Source organism: Schistocerca cancellata, chromosome 8, assembly GCF_023864275.1.
Source record: "Schistocerca cancellata isolate TAMUIC-IGC-003103 chromosome 8, iqSchCanc2.1, whole genome shotgun sequence".
Taxonomy (NCBI): domain Eukaryota; kingdom Metazoa; phylum Arthropoda; class Insecta; order Orthoptera; family Acrididae; genus Schistocerca; species Schistocerca cancellata.
Window position 1 is genome coordinate 526,847,745 of NC_064633.1, and position 18,146 is coordinate 526,865,890.

General features: G+C 45.4%; 1 protein-coding gene across 3 annotated transcripts in view; it reads left to right on the top strand.

The window, feature by feature from the left end:
* The window catches only part of LOC126094533 (zinc transporter 1), a 679,313-nt gene that overhangs the window by 607,690 nt on the left and 53,477 nt on the right, over window positions 1-18,146 (top strand). For all 3 annotated transcript variants that reach the window (XM_049908954.1, XM_049908955.1, XM_049908956.1), the window contains one exon: window positions 11,259-11,447. In XM_049908954.1, the coding sequence (XP_049764911.1) occupies window positions 11,259-11,447 (189 nt within the window). The remainder of the gene's footprint in view (window positions 1-11,258; window positions 11,448-18,146) is intronic.

Below are 18,146 nucleotides of genomic sequence, written 5' to 3' on the forward strand. Positions count from 1 at the left end.
GGGGCGTGAGCGGAAGACGGCCTAACGGTGTGCGGGACCGTAGCCCAGCTTCATGGAGACGGTTGCGAATGGTCCTCGCCGATACCCCAGGAGCAACAGTGTCCCTAATTTGCTGGGAAGTGGCGATGCGGTCCCCTACGGCACTGCGTAGGATCCTACGGTCTTGGCGTGCATCCGTGCGTCGCTGCGGTCCGGTCCCAGGTCGACGGGCACGTGCACCTTCCGCCGACCACTGGCGACAACATCGATGTACTGTGGAGACCTCACGCCCCACGTGTTGAGCAATTCGGCGGTACGTCCACCCGGCCTCCCGCATGCCCACTATACGCCCTCGCTCAAAGTCCGTCAACTGCACATACGGTTCACGTCCACGCTGTCGCGGCATGCTACCAGTGTTAAAGACTGCGATGGAGCTCCGTATGCCACGGCAAACTGGCTGACACTGACGGCGGCGGTGCACAAATGCTGCGCAGCTAGCGCCATTCGACGGCCAAGACCGCGGTTCCTGGTGTGTCCGCTGTGCCGTGCGTGTGATCATTGCTTGTACAGCCCCCTCGCAGTGTCCGGAGCAAGTATGGTGGGTCTGACACACCGGTGTCAATGTGTTCTTTTTTCCATTTCCAGGAGTGTAATTCTGTCAATCAATGCCAATCCGAATAACTGCTTGCACGTGGGCCGGAGGTAGTCAAACGCTTCATTGACTTGCTCAATTTGTGAAGCTATTTCTCTCTAATAAATCTTCCATTTTTTCTGAAATTGTAATAATTTGCCCTTGTCAGTACGTGTACAGCGTATTTCAAATGTCCGGGAGCACTTTATAAACTTTATTGTAGCCGAATGAGTAGCATTACAAAATAACAATACACATTTCAAAGAGTAAGCTTGTAAGTTTCTTCAGCAACTTTCACTTCACATACACTGAATGTGGGGATCATGTGTGATCCCACAAACGTCCACGCGATAATAGAACTCTTGCCACACGTAGGCCAACACGTCTTCAGAGATTGCGGCTGTCGCTTGTTTAATTCTCCTTTTCAATTCCTCATCATCACCTGGAAGAGGAGGGACACAAAAAACAAGGTCCCTTACATAACTCAATAAAAAGAAATCACAAGGAATAATATCCAGGGACCTAAGACGTCACTTTAACACACATTTGTCTGTCGCTCTACCATGGCCAATTTGTTCGGGTGAAAATGTGGGAGTGCACCATGTAACTGAAGGACAAATTTCTCCGTTTCTGTTTGCAACAAAGGCATTAACCGGTTCTGTAATATCTGAAAGAAGGACCCCCTCCCCCCCAATGAACAACTTGTTCTTCAAAGGAGAAAGGCCCATAAAGTTTCTTGTCAGACATGGCACAAAAATCCTTGCCCTTCGGAGAATCTCGCTCGCTTGCAACAATGTTAGACGGGTTTTCTGTTCACCCAGATCCTACAACTGTGCCTGTTCATTTTCCCATTTGTATGAAATGTTGTCTCGACGCAAAAATTACCGTATTCACAAAACCATCATCTTAGACTTGCAATGCACAGAAAAACTCGAGCCGTTGTCTTTAGGGTATAATTTTTGAACTAACTGTAGTCTGTATGGTCTCATGTTTCAAGTTTTTACGCAAAACACGCCACGCAGTCATTGCTGACATGTCCAACTCACGCGATGCTCTGCGTGGACACTTTGGCGGACTCATTGTGAAAGATTCTCTCCCTTGCTCAGTGTCATTTCCATTCGCACCTGGCCGACCTCTTCTTTTCTTGTCACACAAACATCCAGTGTCAAGGAACTTTGTATGCCATCAGTAGACTGCCTTCCTGGCTGGTGCTGTTCTCTCGTACTTCATCCTAAATTTTCGTTGGTCATCCGTTACAGTCTTTGTTTTCTCAAGTTCTTGACGCATAAAGCCTTCTCAGCTCCATATTCATCATGATACCATGTAACGAAATACATGTCACACCTACAATGAAGAAAACAATTTAAAAGTTTACCCTTCAAATTATATATATATATATATATATATATATATATATATATATATATACACAGGGTGTTACAAAAAGGTACGGCCAAACTTTCAAGAAACATTCCTCACACACAAAGAAAGAAAATATGTTATGTGGACATGTGTCCGGAAACGCTTACTTTCCATGTCAGAGCTCATTTTATTACTTCTCTTCAAATCACATTAATCATGGAATGGAAACACACAGCAACAGAACGTACCAGCGTGACTTCAAACACTTTGTTACAGGAAATGTTCAAAATGTCTTCCGTTAGCAAGGATACATGCATCCAGCCCCCGTTGCATGGAATCCCTGATGCGCTGATGCAGCCCTGGAGAATGGCGTATTGTATCACAGCCGTCCACAACACGAGCACGAAGAGTCTCTACATTTGCTACCGGGGTTGGGTAGACAAGAGCTTTCAAATGCCCCCATAAATGAAAGTCAAGAGGGTTGAGGTCAGGAGAGCGTGGAGGCCATGAAATTGGTCCGCCTCTACCAATCCATCGGTCACCGAATCTGTTGTTGAGAAGCGTACGAACACTTGGACTGAAATGTGCAGGAGCTCCATCGTGCATGAACCACATGTTGTGTCGTACTTGTAAAGGCACATGTTCTAGCAGCACAGGTAGAGTATCCCGTATGAAATCATGATAACGTGCTCCATTGAGCGTAGAGGGCTTCATTTTGGCCGCATCGCATTACCTCCCATGGAATATTTTCTAACTTACTCGAACACGTCGGCGTCGGATATTTAAAACCGTACACGTGTATTAAACCAAGCTGTAATTTGCCGCAGTAGCGGTTTACTGCCCCCAGCTCACATCGGAGTTGGCAAGCACGTAACCTCTTTCCTCTCGTTGCAAACAATTACACCCAAAGTTGTCTCGAGGCTAGGAATGACGGTTATCGCTAAACAGCCGTTTTTCGGTTATAGGTTTTTTCGACTCCAGTTTAACCGGACTGTTAAAACCGCACAAAATAACTGGTTTCTGAAACAACCGATTTTCGGTTTTTATTCCCAATATTTCTTGTAACAGACGTAGAAATCAAACAAAGTTGAACAAATTTTGACACTCTCATTTTCAAGATACATAGCATCAAATATTAAATTGAATAGGCAAATAAAAGAAGATTTTCTCCGCCCACCATTTGCTGCTTTTCTCGAATAGTAATGAGTGTTCGATTCTTGTAATAAAATCACCAATATTCTCCCAGCGATCCTGATTTTTTTTCAAACTCTCCTTAGGAATCTTTTTGTAATCGGGGATCATAGCACCATTTCCACAGTACGCGTAATCAGTGCTTAAGGGTGAAAACTGAGGATGAAGAACTCTGTTTTTCGTGTTAATTTGTCCGTTTCCAAGGGCTACTAGCACATCAGCTACTTTCTATTTTTATTGTAACTATGAATAAACCGTTAAGTTTTAATTTTTTTCGTTATATTATCACAAGTTTGTAGCGGCCTAGCCAGTTTTTAACCTACGAAAGCAACTGGAGCATTGTGTTTAATTGATACCGCAGTTCTTAAAAAAATTCTTGCAGACAGGGGATGTTGCCATTCTGTGATACATCTGATATCAGTGTGAAACTGCCATGAAGACCAGATGGGGCAAGTGCTAACAGGCAGCCGGCCAAGGTGGCCGAGCCGTTCTAGGCGCTACAGTCTGTAAACGCGCGACCGCTACTGTCACAGGTTCGAATCCTGCCTCGGGCATGAATGTGTGTGATGTCCTTAGGTTAGTTAGGTTTAAGTAGTTCTAAGTTCTAGGGGACTGATGACCTCAGATGTTAAGTCCCATAGTGCTCAGAGCTATTTGAACCATTTGCTAACAGGCCACGCCACGGCAGGTGGTAACACGTGCATTATTGTGTCAGCAAGGATGTGCTAATTCTAATGACGTGTTTGCTGTTCGTTTCTGTCGGCAGTTCTATTAAAGTAGTACTAATACCTTTCCCCATTTTTAAATAAATCAATATTTCGAGGCAATGCAAATTTTACGAATAAAAATGACTCTCTCTTCAAAAAAGCTTTATTTAGCAACTAAAAATCTTAGCACCGCTGCTATGGCTAACTGATATTCCTGTTTTATGCCTGGTTATTAGTAAAAAATAAAAACACCTGTTACAACAGAGACCAAACAAATACCGAAAATTTCTGGTTATTCAAAACTAAAATACCGGTAGTGATTATAACTGGCCGGATTTTCTCATCCTTACATCGATGCTAACATACAATAATATTATTTTATTTCAACTTTTACATATAGTCACTTGTCAATTAATGTCGATTTTGCCTAGTAACGTAGACACTGCTTATTTAATTTACGAGCTGCAAATACAAACACACTGCAAATGAGCCATTTATTTATTTACACACTACTTTCACAACCTTGCTGCTCTTCCACTTTAAAATTAATGCGAACCTACTCATTTTATCTCCTGTGCACTTGTTTTCATTGTATATCTGCTCAGCTTAGGGGCTTGCAACAAGAAAATGTAGCTTTGTAGTGGTTACATTATAAAAAATGTAAAAATGTAGTAGATGTATTTTATTCGGTGGTTATATTTTACATTTAGAAGCTTATTTATCTCCTGTGTATATAAAACTTGTGGCCTATTTTCCTCTCACTGTTACGAAAGTTACGAACGACAAACTCTGACAGGAATATTACGTCTCCATAGCTGTGTGGGGAGGAGGGCAGCCGCAGGGCGACGAGGGGCCCCTGTCTTTCTCTCCATGTTGTATTGCCGCGCGCCAGTCAGCTGCTATATGGTACAAATGGCTCACGGAATTAACGTTTTATGAAGGCGTGTTGTAGAGGCGTTAGTGTTCCAATGTCTTGCTTATTTGTAGTAATGAATCTGACATTAAATACTCCAGTCCTAACATAACTGAATGATCAGAAGACAAATAATATTTAAAGCACTTATTAAACATCTGACTCCGTGTCTGAAGTCACATCGTGTTTTGTTTTTTCCTAATTCTTCGGGAAGTCGGAATTGTGCGTGACCCTGATAGGCTAGGAATTACGTATATCTCCAGCGAACAGCTATATGCTACTTTTCAAACGTTGCATCTATCAGCAGTTGGAAACATGACGCCATAGTCACAAAGACTACCGTCTTGTGCCAATACGTATAGAGTACAACTAGGAGCAAAGTGGCAGTACTGTGGGGACAAATGGTGGCGCGTGTTGTTCGTATTAAATTTTATGGTTTTATTTTTTTTATTATCGGGTATTATGTTTTAAGAACCTGAATTTCAGAACAGTGTTTTGTAAAAAAAATATTTCTTATTGTACTTTTAATCACAAGTTTTCAAAACTCGAAACCTTTCACTTTCATGGTTGGGAGGGTAGAGGAGGGGGGGGGGAGGGTTGTATGGTTGAAGAGATGCATTCTGGCACCCAAATTTTCTTGAATCAATCACTGGTTTTATTCACAAAACATTCGCAATGGTCATGCACTCATACAGAAAATGTGCACTGATCAGCCAAAACATCGTGACCACTGGCCACTGCGACTTTGTATGGCGCCTGGGGGGCGTTGCGTGCACGTGACGCGGTAACGAAAGTGTGTAAGGGGAACAGACACGGACGGGGGATATGGGCTGCAAATGGGGAAATACATTGAGATAAGCGACTCTGACAATGGACATTATTGTTACGCAGAGCCTGTGAACGAGTATCTCGGAAATGGCGAAGCTGATCGAATGTTCACTTGCTACTCTCGTGAGCATTTACGGAAAGAGGTAGGGCAGTGGATCTAATGGTTAAACGGTTGGACGTCCACGACTCTTCACCGAATGTGTGATACGGAGGCTCGTCTGTTCTTAAAAGTAGGATAGATGGTGAGATGTGGCGTCTCTGCCGAAAAAGCATAATACTGGTGCACGCACAAGCATTTCGGAGCACGCCGTTCGTCGTAAACTGTTGAATATGGAGATCCGCAGCAGACCACCCCAACGTGTTCAGATGTTGACCCAGCGACATCGTCTATTACGGTTGCAGTGGGCACCGTACCATCGAAGTTCGACTGTTGATCAAAGGGAACGTGTCGGCTCTTCAGGTGAATCACGTTTTTGCTACACTAGGTCGACGGTCATCTCCACAAACGCCGTCATGGTGGTGAACGACGGACCGAAACGTGCCACGTGCCACGGACGCATGCTGGTGGGAGCAGTATTATGCTGTGCAAGACGGCAAATCATCGAGTAAAACTGAAGTGATATCAGGTGTTCCCCAGGGAAGCGTCCTGGGGGACCTCTGCTGTTCCTGATCTACACTCCTGGAAATTGAAATAAGAACACCGTGAATTCATTGTCCCAGGAAGGGGAAACTTTATTGACACATTCCTGGGGTCAGATACATCACATGATCACACTGACAGAACCCCAGGCACATAGACACAGGCAACAGAGCATGCACAATGTCGGCACTAGTACAGTGTATATCCACCTTTCGCAGCAATGCAGGCTGCTATTCTCCCATGGAGACGATCGTAGAGATGCTGGATGTAGTCCTGTGGAACGGCTTGCCATGCCATTTCCACCTGGCGCCTCAGTTGGACCAGCGTTCGTGCTGGACGTGCAGACCGCGTGAGACGACGCTTCGTCCAGTCCCAAACATGCTCAATGGGGGACAGATCCGGAGATCTTGCTGGCCAGGGTAGTTGACTTACACCTTCTAGAGCACGTTGGGTGGCACGGGATACATGCGGACGTGCATTGTCCTGTTGGAACAGCAAGTTCCCTTGCCGTTCTAGGAATGGTAGAACGATGGGTTCGATGACGGTTTGGATGTACCGTGCACTATTCAGTGTCCCCTCGACGATCACCAGTGGTGTACGGCCAGTGTAGGAGATCGCTCCCCACACCATGATGCCGGGTGTTGGCCCTGTGTGCCTCGGTCGTATGCAGTCCTGATTGTGGCGCTCACCTGCACGGCGCCAAACACGCATACGACCATCATTGGCACCAAGGCAGAAGCGACTCTCATCGCTGAAGACGACACGTCTCCATTCGTCCCTCCATTCACGCCTGTCGCGACACCACTGGAGGCGGGCTGCACGATGTTGGGGCGTGAGCGGAAGACGGCCTAACGGTGTGCGGGACCGTAGCCCAGCTTCATGGAGACGGTTGCGAATGGTCCTCGCCGATACCCCAGGAGCAACAGTGTCCCTAATTTGCTGGGAAGTGGCGGTGCGGTCCCCTACGGCACTGCGTAGGATCCTACGGTCTTGGCGTGCATCCGTGCGTCGCTGCGGTCCGGTCCCAGGTCGACGGGCACGTGCACCTTCCGCCGACCACTGGCGACAACATCGATGTACTGTGGAGACCTCACGCCCCACGTGTTGAGCAATTCGGCGGTACGTCCACCCGGCCTCCCGCATGCCCACTATACGCCCTCGCTCAAAGTCCGTCAACTGCACATACGGTTCACGTCCACGCTGTCGCGGCATGCTACCAGTGTTAAAGACTGCGATGGAGCTCCGTATGCCACGGCAAACTGGCTGACACTGACGGCGGCGGTGCACAAATGCTGCGCAGCTAGCGCCATTCGACGGCCAACACCGCGGTTCCTGGTGTGTCCGCTGTGCCGTGCGTGTGATCATTGCTTGTACAGCCCTCTCGCAGTGTCCGGAGCAAGTATGGTGGGTCTGACACACCGGAGTCAATGTGTTCTTTTTTCCATTTCCAGGAGTGTATATAAATGACCTGGGTGACAATCTGAGCAGTTCTCTTAGGTTGTTCGCAGATGATGCTGTAATTTACCGTCTAGTAAGGTCATCCGAAGACCAGAATCAGTTGCAAAGCGATTTAGAAAAGATTGCTGTATGGTGTGGCAGGTGGCAGTTGACGCTAAATAACGAAAAGTGTGAGGTGATCCACATGAGTTCCAAAAGAAATCCGTTGGAATTCGATTACTCGATAAATAGTACAATTCTCAAGGCTGTCAATTCAACCAAGTACCTAGGTGTTAAAATTACGAACAACTTCAGTTGGAAAGACCACATAGATAATATTGTGGGGCAGGCGAGACAAAGGTTGCGTTTCTTTGGCAGGACACTTAGAAGATGCAACAACTCCACTAAAGAGACAGCTTGCACTACACTCGTTCGTCCTCTGTTAGAACATTGCTGCACGGTGTGGGATCCTTACCAGGTGGGATTGACGGAGGACATCGAAAGGGTGCAAAAAAGGGCAGCTCGTTTTGTATTATCACGTAATAGGGTAGTGTGTGTGGCAGATATGATACGCGAGTTGGGATAGAAGTCATTAAAGCAAAGACGTTTTTCGCCGCGGCGAGATCCATTTACGAAATTTCAGTCACCAACTTTCTCTTCCGAATGCGAAAATATTTTGTTGAGCCCAACCTACACAGGTAGGAATGATCATCAAAATAAAATAAGAGAAATCAGAGCTCGAACAAAAGGTTTAGGTGTTCGTTTTTCCCGAGCGCTGTTCGGGAGTGGAATGGTAGGGAGATAGTGTGATTGTGGTTCGATGAACCCTCTGCCAAGCACTTAAATGTGAATTGCAGAGTAATCATGTAGTTGTAGAAGACATTCTCCTGCGCTTGCACGGGACCTGTGCTAATAATCGAAGACACGCTGACAGTTGCGAACCACCTTCATCCCTTCATGCTCGATGTCTTCCCCGACGTCGATGTCATCTTTCAACATTATAACTGTCGGTGTTTCGGAGCCACAATCGTGCAACAGTGGTTTGAGGAGGATTATGGTGAACTCTCGTTGATGTCTCGGCGACCAAATTCGCCTGATGTAAATCCTACGGAACACATCTGAGTGGCTATTGGGCGTCATCACTGCAAATCTGCAGCCTGTTATTTACGCGAATTACATGACCTGTGTGTAGACATCTAATGCCACGTATCTCCACAAACCTACCAATAAACTGTCGGATCTCTGACACAGAGAATTTAATTCCAAAGACAAACAAGCTATTAAGCAGGTGGTCATGATGTCAATGTTAAAAAATATATCGGCTCAACCACTTGTTTATAGTGGAAAACACTAAGATTGACGCATTTCGGAAGTCAAGCTTCCATCATCAGAATAATAAAAAGTAAAAGAACCTGTTAAAACTCGCTAAAATGGAACATGCACCCGGCACAATAAAATTGATAATAAAATTAAAACATCGTGGCTACTTCCCTTGTTGCAGCCGTGTCTTCCAAGGTGCATCTCCACGTAGTCGTCAAAATATAAAAAAAACTAAAATGGTGTCGCCCATGGTGTTCAACATCTAACCACATGGCTCTCTCTATCGTCGTAAACCGCCCGTGCGTCTTCGTTGACACCACACACCACGTAGCCAAACACGACACTGAGAGCTGGGGTGTATAAAATTCAGTGTAACACGTGCAAGGCAAGCTATGTAGGCCAAACTGGTAGGTCCTTTAAAGTACGTTACAAAGAACATAGCGATGCTTTCCGGCTTAATAATTTCGAAAAGTCAGCTGTAGCCACGCATATTTGGAAAACGGGACACCCCATGGGAATAGATCAGGATCTCGTTATTTTACATAGGACAAAGGCAAAAAGCTGGATCTACTAGAACAGCTGGAAATTACGATACATAGCGTGGATAATCAGAACACACTGAATGACACAGCTAACTGGTGATACAAATAACTTTTTCAAACATTTCACTGGCTTCGTTTAGTAACTACATTTTTAGCAATTGGCAGGATACCATCATTTCATGAGGTCCTTGGTACATGTATACGTTATCTGTTTCTATAGACATCTCTGTGACTTCCTTGTTTACTTGCGCGTGAGATCACTCGCGTTTCAGTGTCATGTTTGGCTACGTGGTGTGTGGTATCAACGAAGACGCACGGGCGGTTTACGACGATCGAGGAGAGAGCCATGTGGTTAGATGTTGAACACCATAGGCGACACCATTTTAGAGTTTTTTATATTTTGACGACTACGTGGAGATGCACCTTGGAAGACACGGCTGCAACAAGGGAAGTAGCCACGATGTTTTAATTTTATTATCAATTTTATCGTGCCGGGTGCATGTTCCATTTTAGCGAGTTTTAACAGGTTCTTTTACTTTTTATTGTTCTGATGATGGAAGCTTGACTTCCGAAACGCGTCAATCTTACAAGGGAACCTCCACATCGCGCCCCCCTCAGATTTAGTTATTAGTTGGGACAGTGGATAGGCCTTGAAAAACTGAACACAGATCAATCGAGAAAACAGGAAGAAGTTGTGTGGAACTATGAAAAAAATAAGCAAAATATACAAACCGAGTAGTCCATGCGCAAGATAGGCCACATCAAGGAGAGTGTGAGTTCAGGAGCGCCGTGGTCCCATGGTTAGCGTGAGCAGCTGCGGAACGAGAGTCCTTGGTTCAAGACGCCGGCACGGTAACTCAGCGTGTTTGGTCAGAGGGTTAGCTGCCCTCTGTAATAAAAAAACTGAGTTAATGGATCATCAACGAACTTAAACGGATGTCGTATGACGTCCGCCCCGGACAGATGCAACGAACAAAAGCGAACAAAATGAGATTTTCAAAAAAAAGTCTTCCCTCGAGTGAAAAGTTTACTTTCTTTATTTTCGCAAAGTTATGATGTGTCCGTTCGTTCATTGACGTCTCTGTTCACTGTAATAAGTTTAGTGTCTGTGTTTTGCGGTGCGGTCGCAAAACACAGACAATAAAGTCATTACAGTGAACAGAGACGTCAATGAACGAACGGACAGATCATAACTTCGCGAAAATAATGTACACTTTTCGCTCGAGGGAAGACTTGAACCTCTTTCGTTCCGCAGCTGCTCACGCTAACCACTGGACCACGGCGCTCCTCAGCTCAGACTATCCTTGATGTTGCCTATCTTGCGCATGGACTACTCAGTTTGTATATTTTGCTTCTTTTTTTCATAGTTCCACACAACTTCTTCCTGTTCTCTCGATTGATCTGTGTTCAGTTTTTCAAGGTCTATCCACTGTGCCAACTTACAACTAAATCTGAGGGGGGTGCGATGGGGAGGTTCCCTTGTTAATGTTTTACACTATAAACAAGTGGTTGAGCCGATATATTTTTTAACATTGGCATTCACAACCACGACCTCTCATCCAGTATGGATAAAATCAAAATGGCCATGATGTTTTTGGCTCCATCAGCGTATTTCCTTAATTAGCACTGTAGAAGTAGACTTACAAAATGTAGTGTGTCACCGTGCTAGGAAGCAGAGAGAGACGTGGAGCTGTTGTTGCGCCGGCAGGGTATACGTTCCACCAGGCGAGCTTCCTGCAGGTGACGCCGAGCGGCGACGTGGTTCTGGCGCACGCCGTGACGCGGCGCTCGGTGCAGCAGGGCCGCCGCCGGCTGTCTTCGCAGGCTCGCCAACCTCCGCTGCCGCCGCCACAGCAGCCCAGGCAGGGGCCGCGGGAGATGTGCCGCGACACGCTGGGTGAGTCGGCTGTCAGCCGTACTTTCGATACAGCTATGATTATAATAATAACTATAAAATATACATGGTGAACTTCAATAAAACAGACTGCAGGGAAGGATTCCTGACTACAAATGGAGGGAAAAAGGTATTATGAACATGTAAGCGAAAAATAGGTGTGCGTGCAACAACTGTGAGTCTTCCAGGAGCTCAGCACACAGCTACCTCGGATCCACGTCACAATAGATGTTCAAAGTGGCCTCATGGGATGCAATGAACATGTTGCATCGAGGGTTGCTCCACTCTTTCACACATTCCAGTCTCTCTCCGAATAGTGTCACAGGTGTTACGAACAAGCTGTTATATGGTCTGCACATATATGCTGTATACAATGCTTTTCAGATGCCCACAGAGGTAAAAATCTAGGTGGTTTAAGTCCAGTGATGTAGCAGGCCATGGTACAGGGCCTCCACATCTTATCCAACGTCTGGGGATGATGATGTTCGTGTTGACGAGTTTTAAGGTGGAATTGGGGTGGTGTTACATCATGCAGAAACCACATAACCTCTTATATTGCCAAAGACACACTCTCAAGCAGCCAAGGCAGAGTATTCTGCAGTAAGTCCAGGTACAATCCTTTCTCAGGTTCCATAATGGGATTTTCACTCTGCAGCGGAGTGTGTGCTGATATGAAACTTCCTGGCAGATTAAAACTGTGTGCCGGACCGAGACTGGAACTCGGAACCTTTGCCTTTCGCGGGTAAGTGCTTCACCAACTTATTCTGGAAACATCCGCCAGGCAGTGGCTAAGCCATGTCTCCGCAATATCCTTTCTTTCTTGAGTGCTAGTTCTGCAGAGTTCACAGGAGAGCTTCTGTAAAGCTTGGAAGGTAGGAGACGAGGTACTGGCAGAAGTAAAGCTATGAGGACGGGGCGCGAGTCGTGCTAGTTGGTGAAGCACTTGCCCGCGAAAGGCAAAGGTCCCGAGTTCGAGTCTCGGTCCGGCACACAGTTTTAATCTGCCAGGAAGTTTCCCTTTCTCAGGTTGCTGTGGAATAATAATTGGTCCATGTATGTGGTTGCCAAGAATCCCTGTACCCACATTGACGCTGGACCGATGCTGACTAGATGCCTCCACCATTCCTGGAGGCTTGTCTGTAGCCCACAAATAAACATTACGCAGATTGATGATGCCAATTGTGGTAAAGGTTGCTTCGTCAGTAAAGACGGCTGATGACAGAAATCCCACGGTTGTGGTGGTCTGGTGCAAAAGCGATCAATAAAATCCTTCCCGTAGAGGGAAACCCACTGCTGATAATCCTTGCACTCATTTCAGGTGACAGGGATAGTGGTGGGTGTCATGCAGGATACACACAATCGTACTTTGCCTTATGCCATGTTGGTGGGCCACTTTCCTGGAGCTTGTACTAGGGTTTGCCTCAATATCCTGTAGTAGAGCCCAGTCCTCCAGATCTGGTGTACACAAAGTTCACTGCCTCGATACATGGTCGTTTGTCTGAATGGACCACCACAAGGGGTAGCCGCGTGGTCTGAGGCATCTTGTCACAGTCTGCGCGGCTCCCCCTGTTGGAGGTTGGAGTCCTCCCTCTGGCATGGGTGTGTGTGTGTTGTCCTTAGCGTAAGTTAAAGTTAGATTAAGTAGTGTGTAGGCTTAGGGACTGATGACCTAAGCAGTTTGGTCCCATAAGATCTTTCCACAAATGTAAATTTTTCTGAAAGGACCCATGATAACAGAAACGCCCAAAAAGAGCTTGAAGTTCTGTGCAGTGTGGTTGGTGTCTGTAAGGGTACTTCTTCTGATATAGCCTCACTGCCTCTCGACTGTTTCCATCTGCTTGGCCATACACAAACACCATCTCAGCTTGTTTGTGACATGAATATCGAACCATTCTGCTGCTTATAGTACGCTGCATCAACGACAAGGCCTGCAACACGCAAGGAACACACGTTACGTGGTCAGAGGAACTGTCATTTGTCAGCACCATCGACCATGGCAACGATGCATTTCCAGCCACATGTTAAAAGCACCTTTTTTTCCTCCATTTCCAGTTAGGAATCGGTCTCTGCCGTTTGTTGGTTTTGTTAATGTTCCCCCTGTATAAAATGTTTCAGTACAGTAACGATTTCTTTACATCGTTGCTTAGTACATCGCTATGTCACAAACTGCAATTTGAGGAAATACTCCATTCGAAAACTATTTGTCTGAAAATTTGAGAAGTTTCTATTTATTTACTAACTACTTATTTATTACTTATTTATTTATATATTTTTAATTATTTATCAGCCATCCAGAGATCTTATTACAATGATGCAGGATTTGTCATCATAATACAATGAATATAAATAACTCAATATACAGACATGCAGAATATATATTGAAGACGCCCCCACCCCAAAATAATAGGCTCAAGAGCACAGTAGAATTTTAGAAGTCTTCCCATTGTAAAGCAAGAGGAAGAACTGTCCATGTTACATCCAGCACAGCCTCAAGACAATTTTAAATGCTACAGGCTAGAGAGAGAGAGAGAGAGAGATAAAGAGAGATAAGAGAGATATGTAGAGAGAGATAAGAGAGATATGTAGAGAGAGATAAGAGAGATATGTAGAGAGAGATAAGAGAGATATGTAGAGAGAGATAAGAGAGATAGGTAGAGAGAGATAAGAGAGATAGAGATAGGTAGAGAGGTAGAGAGAGAGAGATAGGTAGAGAGAGAGAGATATAGGTAGAGAGGTAGAGAGAGAGAGATAGGTAGAGAGAGAGAGATATAGGTAGAGAGGTAGAGAGAGAGATATATAGGTAGAGAGAGAGATAGGTAGAGAGGTAGAGAGAGAGAGAGAGAGAGAGAGAGAGAGAGAGAGGTAGAGAGAGGTAGAGAGAGGTAGAGAGGGGGGAGGGGGGGAGGGAAGGAGGACGTGAGGAGTATCCAGTCACTGTATGGGCCATCCAGAACAAGTGAGCTTTTAGCGAAAAGACCTTCTTCTGAATTACACACACACACACACACACACACACACACACACACACACACACACACACACACACACACACACACGACCACTGTCTCTGGCCATGGAGACCAGTCTAGAAGCAGTTGTGTATTGTGGGAGAAGCATTCTGAATTGTGGGGATAAGGAGGCAGCTTAGGTGTGGAAGGGGAGGGATAGTAGGGTAGGGGTGTGGGACAGTAAAGTGCTGCTTGTGAGAGCATACAGGAATATGGTGTGGACAGGATAGAGCATGAGTAGCTATGTGCGGTTGGGAGGTAAGATAGAGGTGCAAAAGGAGAGAAGTAAAAAGACTGTTGTTGGTGTGTTGAGGGAATAGAAGGCTGCGTAGTGCTGGAGTGGGAATGGGCAAGAGGTTAAGTGGGTGAAGAACAGTGACTAAACAAAGCTGAGGCCAAGGGGTGGCAGGAATGAAGGATAAAGTGCAGAGAGAATTCCCACCTGCACAGGTCAGAAAAGCTGATGTTGATAGGAAGACATAACCTTGGAAGCAGTCATTGAAATCAAGAACGTTCTGTTGGGCAACATGCTCAGCAACAGGGTGGTTCTGATGTTTCTTGGCTACAGTTTCTGTGGGCATTCGTGAGGACAGATATCTTGTTGGTTGTCATGACAACATAAGTAGAGAGGCTAGGAGGTGCCACCCCACATTCCATTATCACCAGATGAATCCAAGATTGCGGCGATGGCATCATCCAAGATGGCTGCGTGTAGACTTGGCAACAGTGCAGTATGTCATCTAAGATGGCGGCCATGACATTCAAGATGGCTGATTTTGGCGGGAAGGAGATCAATTTGGCTACCTCCACTAACCTAATCTCTCCCTGGAAAATAGTGGGAAATTCAAATTTCAACAGGACAATGCAACACACATCTACTAACCTAACAAAATGGCAGGAAAAAAGGTCACTTGGGCTACCTCCCCATAGGAATTCTCAGGAAAAGGACTCAACCAGTGCTGGACATAAGTCTTTATTTAAACAATTTGATGCAGTACAGCCATCCAGTGTGTTCACCACAAGGGCCGGACTCCAACTGACTTTGTACACAGTACCACCACCAGAGGGTGCTCTCATCTGTGATGTAATTCAAGACAGTGACCATGATGTCATCTGATTATGCAAGTACCATTAGCCAAGATGGGGGCAAACAGTGTGTTCGCCACGAGATACAGTCCTAGTACACAGTACCACCACCAGAGGGCACTATCGTCCGTTCTGTGATGCAACCCAAAATGGTGGGGGAAAATAGCCAGAATCAATAGACCCTTAGTCCAACCATGTGCTCAACTTCAGCCAGTAGGATGGAAGTATTTGGTGACGTCATTGTAGGAGATATAGGCAAGGCTCAGCAGCTCTGGGACCTCAGTCTTGTCCAGTTCATAAGAAGAAGAAGAAGGGGAAGGGGAAGAAAAAAAACACATACAAATTCTAATTATATTCCTGAAACACTACACCCCATGTATGATATTTAAATAAATAAATAATTAGCAAACCGTGGTGACCAAGCAGTTCTAAGAGCTTCAGCCTGGAACTGCGCAACTGGTACGGTCGCAGGTTCGAATACTGCCTTGGGCATGGTGTGTATGATGTCCTTAGGTTAGTTAGGTTTAAGTAGTTGTAAGGTCTAGGGGACTGATGACCTCAGATGTTAAGTTCCATAGAGGTCAGAGACATTTGAACCATTTAAATAAATAATTTATGTGTATATAATCTCAAACCGTGCTTGTATTTTATTTCATACCTCTCTAATTATAATCAAAGTATTACAATTTTTTTTTTTCGGTGCTATACGAGGTATTGAGATGATCATTGATAAAGTTACTTTTCATGGGTAAAATATATAGCTGTTTTCGCTGTGCAGTCAATATAGCTCAGTCAGTTAAGTGATGGAACTATAGTGGCTACACATACTATTATTATACTTTCAAGTGTGTTTTCTATATACAGGGTGGTCCATTGATAGTGACCGGGCCAAATATCTCACGAAATAAGCATGAAACGAAATAACTACAAGGAACGAAGCTCATCTAGCTTCAAGGGGGAAACCAGATGGCACTATAGTTGGCCCACTAGACAGCACTACCATAGGTCAAACTGATATCAACTGCGTTTTTTTAAATAGGAACCCCCATTTTCTATTACATATTCGTGTAGTACGTAAAGAAATATGAATGTTTTAGTTGGACCACTTTTTTCGCTTTGTGATAGATGGTGCTGTAATAGTCACAAACGTGTAAGTATGTGATATCATGTAACGTTCCCCCAGTGCGGACAGTATTTGCATCGGGATACCTTACCCGTGTGAAAATAGATCGTTTACCAACTGTGGAAAAGGTTGATATCGAGTTGATGTACGAGGTGCATTCAAGTTCTAAGGCCTCCGATTTTTTTTCTCCAAACTGGAAAGAGATAGAAACATGCACATTGTTTTAAAATGAGGCCGCATTCATTGTCAATATGTCCCAGAGATGGCAGCACCATACGGCAGATGGAATTTTACCGCCAGTGGCGAGAATGAGAACTGTTTTAAATACTTAAAATGGCGACGTTTTCCTTACTTGAACAGCGTGCTATCATTCGTTTTCTGAATTTGCGTGGTGTGAAACCAATTGAAATTCATCGACAGTTGAAGGAGGCATGTGGTGATGGAGTTATGGATGTGTCGAAAGTGCGTTCATGGGTGTGACAGTTTAATGAAGGCAGAACATCATGTGACAACAAACCGAAACAACCTCGGACTCGCACAAGCCGGTCTGACGACATGATCGAGAAAGTGGAGAGAATTGTTTTGGGGGATCGCCGAATGACTGTTGAACAGATCGCCTCCAAAGTTGGCATTTCTGTGGGTTCTGTGCACACAATCCTGCATGACGATCTGAAAATGCGAAAAGTGTCATCCAGGTGGGTGCCACGAATGCTGACGGATGACCACATGGCTCCTCGTGTGGCATGTTGCCGAGCAGTGTTGACGCGCAACGACAGCACGAATGGGACTTTCTTTTCGTCGGTTGTGACAATGGATGAGACGTGGATGCCATTTTTCAATCCAGAAACAAAGCTCCTGTCAGCTCAATGGAAGCACACAGATTCACCGCCACCAAAAAAATTTCGGGTAACCGCCAGTGCTGAAAAAATGATGGTGTCCATGTTCTGGGACAGCGAGGGCGTAATCCTTACCCATTGCGTTCCAAAGGGCACTACGGTAACAGTTGCACCCTACGAAAATGTTTTGAAGAACAAATTCCTTCCTGCACTGCAACAAAAACGTCCGGGAAGGGCTGCGCGTGTGCTGTTTCACCGAGACAACGCACCCGCACATCGAGCTAACGTTACGCAACAGTTTCTTCGTGATAACAACTTTGAAGTGATTCCTCATGCTCTCTACTCACCTGACCTGGCTCCTAGTGACTTGTGGCTTTTTCCAACAATGAAAGACACTCTCCGTGGCCGCACATTCACCAGCTGTGCTGCTATTGCCTCAGCGATTTTCCAGTGGTCAAAACAGACTCCTAAAGAAGCCTTCGCCGCTGCCAGGGAATCATGGCGCCAGCGTTGTGAAAAATGTGTACGTCTGCAGGGCGATTACGTCGAGAAGTAACGCCAGTGTCATCGATTTCGGGTGAGTAGTTAATTAGAAAAAAAATCTGAGTCCTTAGAACTTGAATGCACCTCGTATGGCTATTGTGATCAA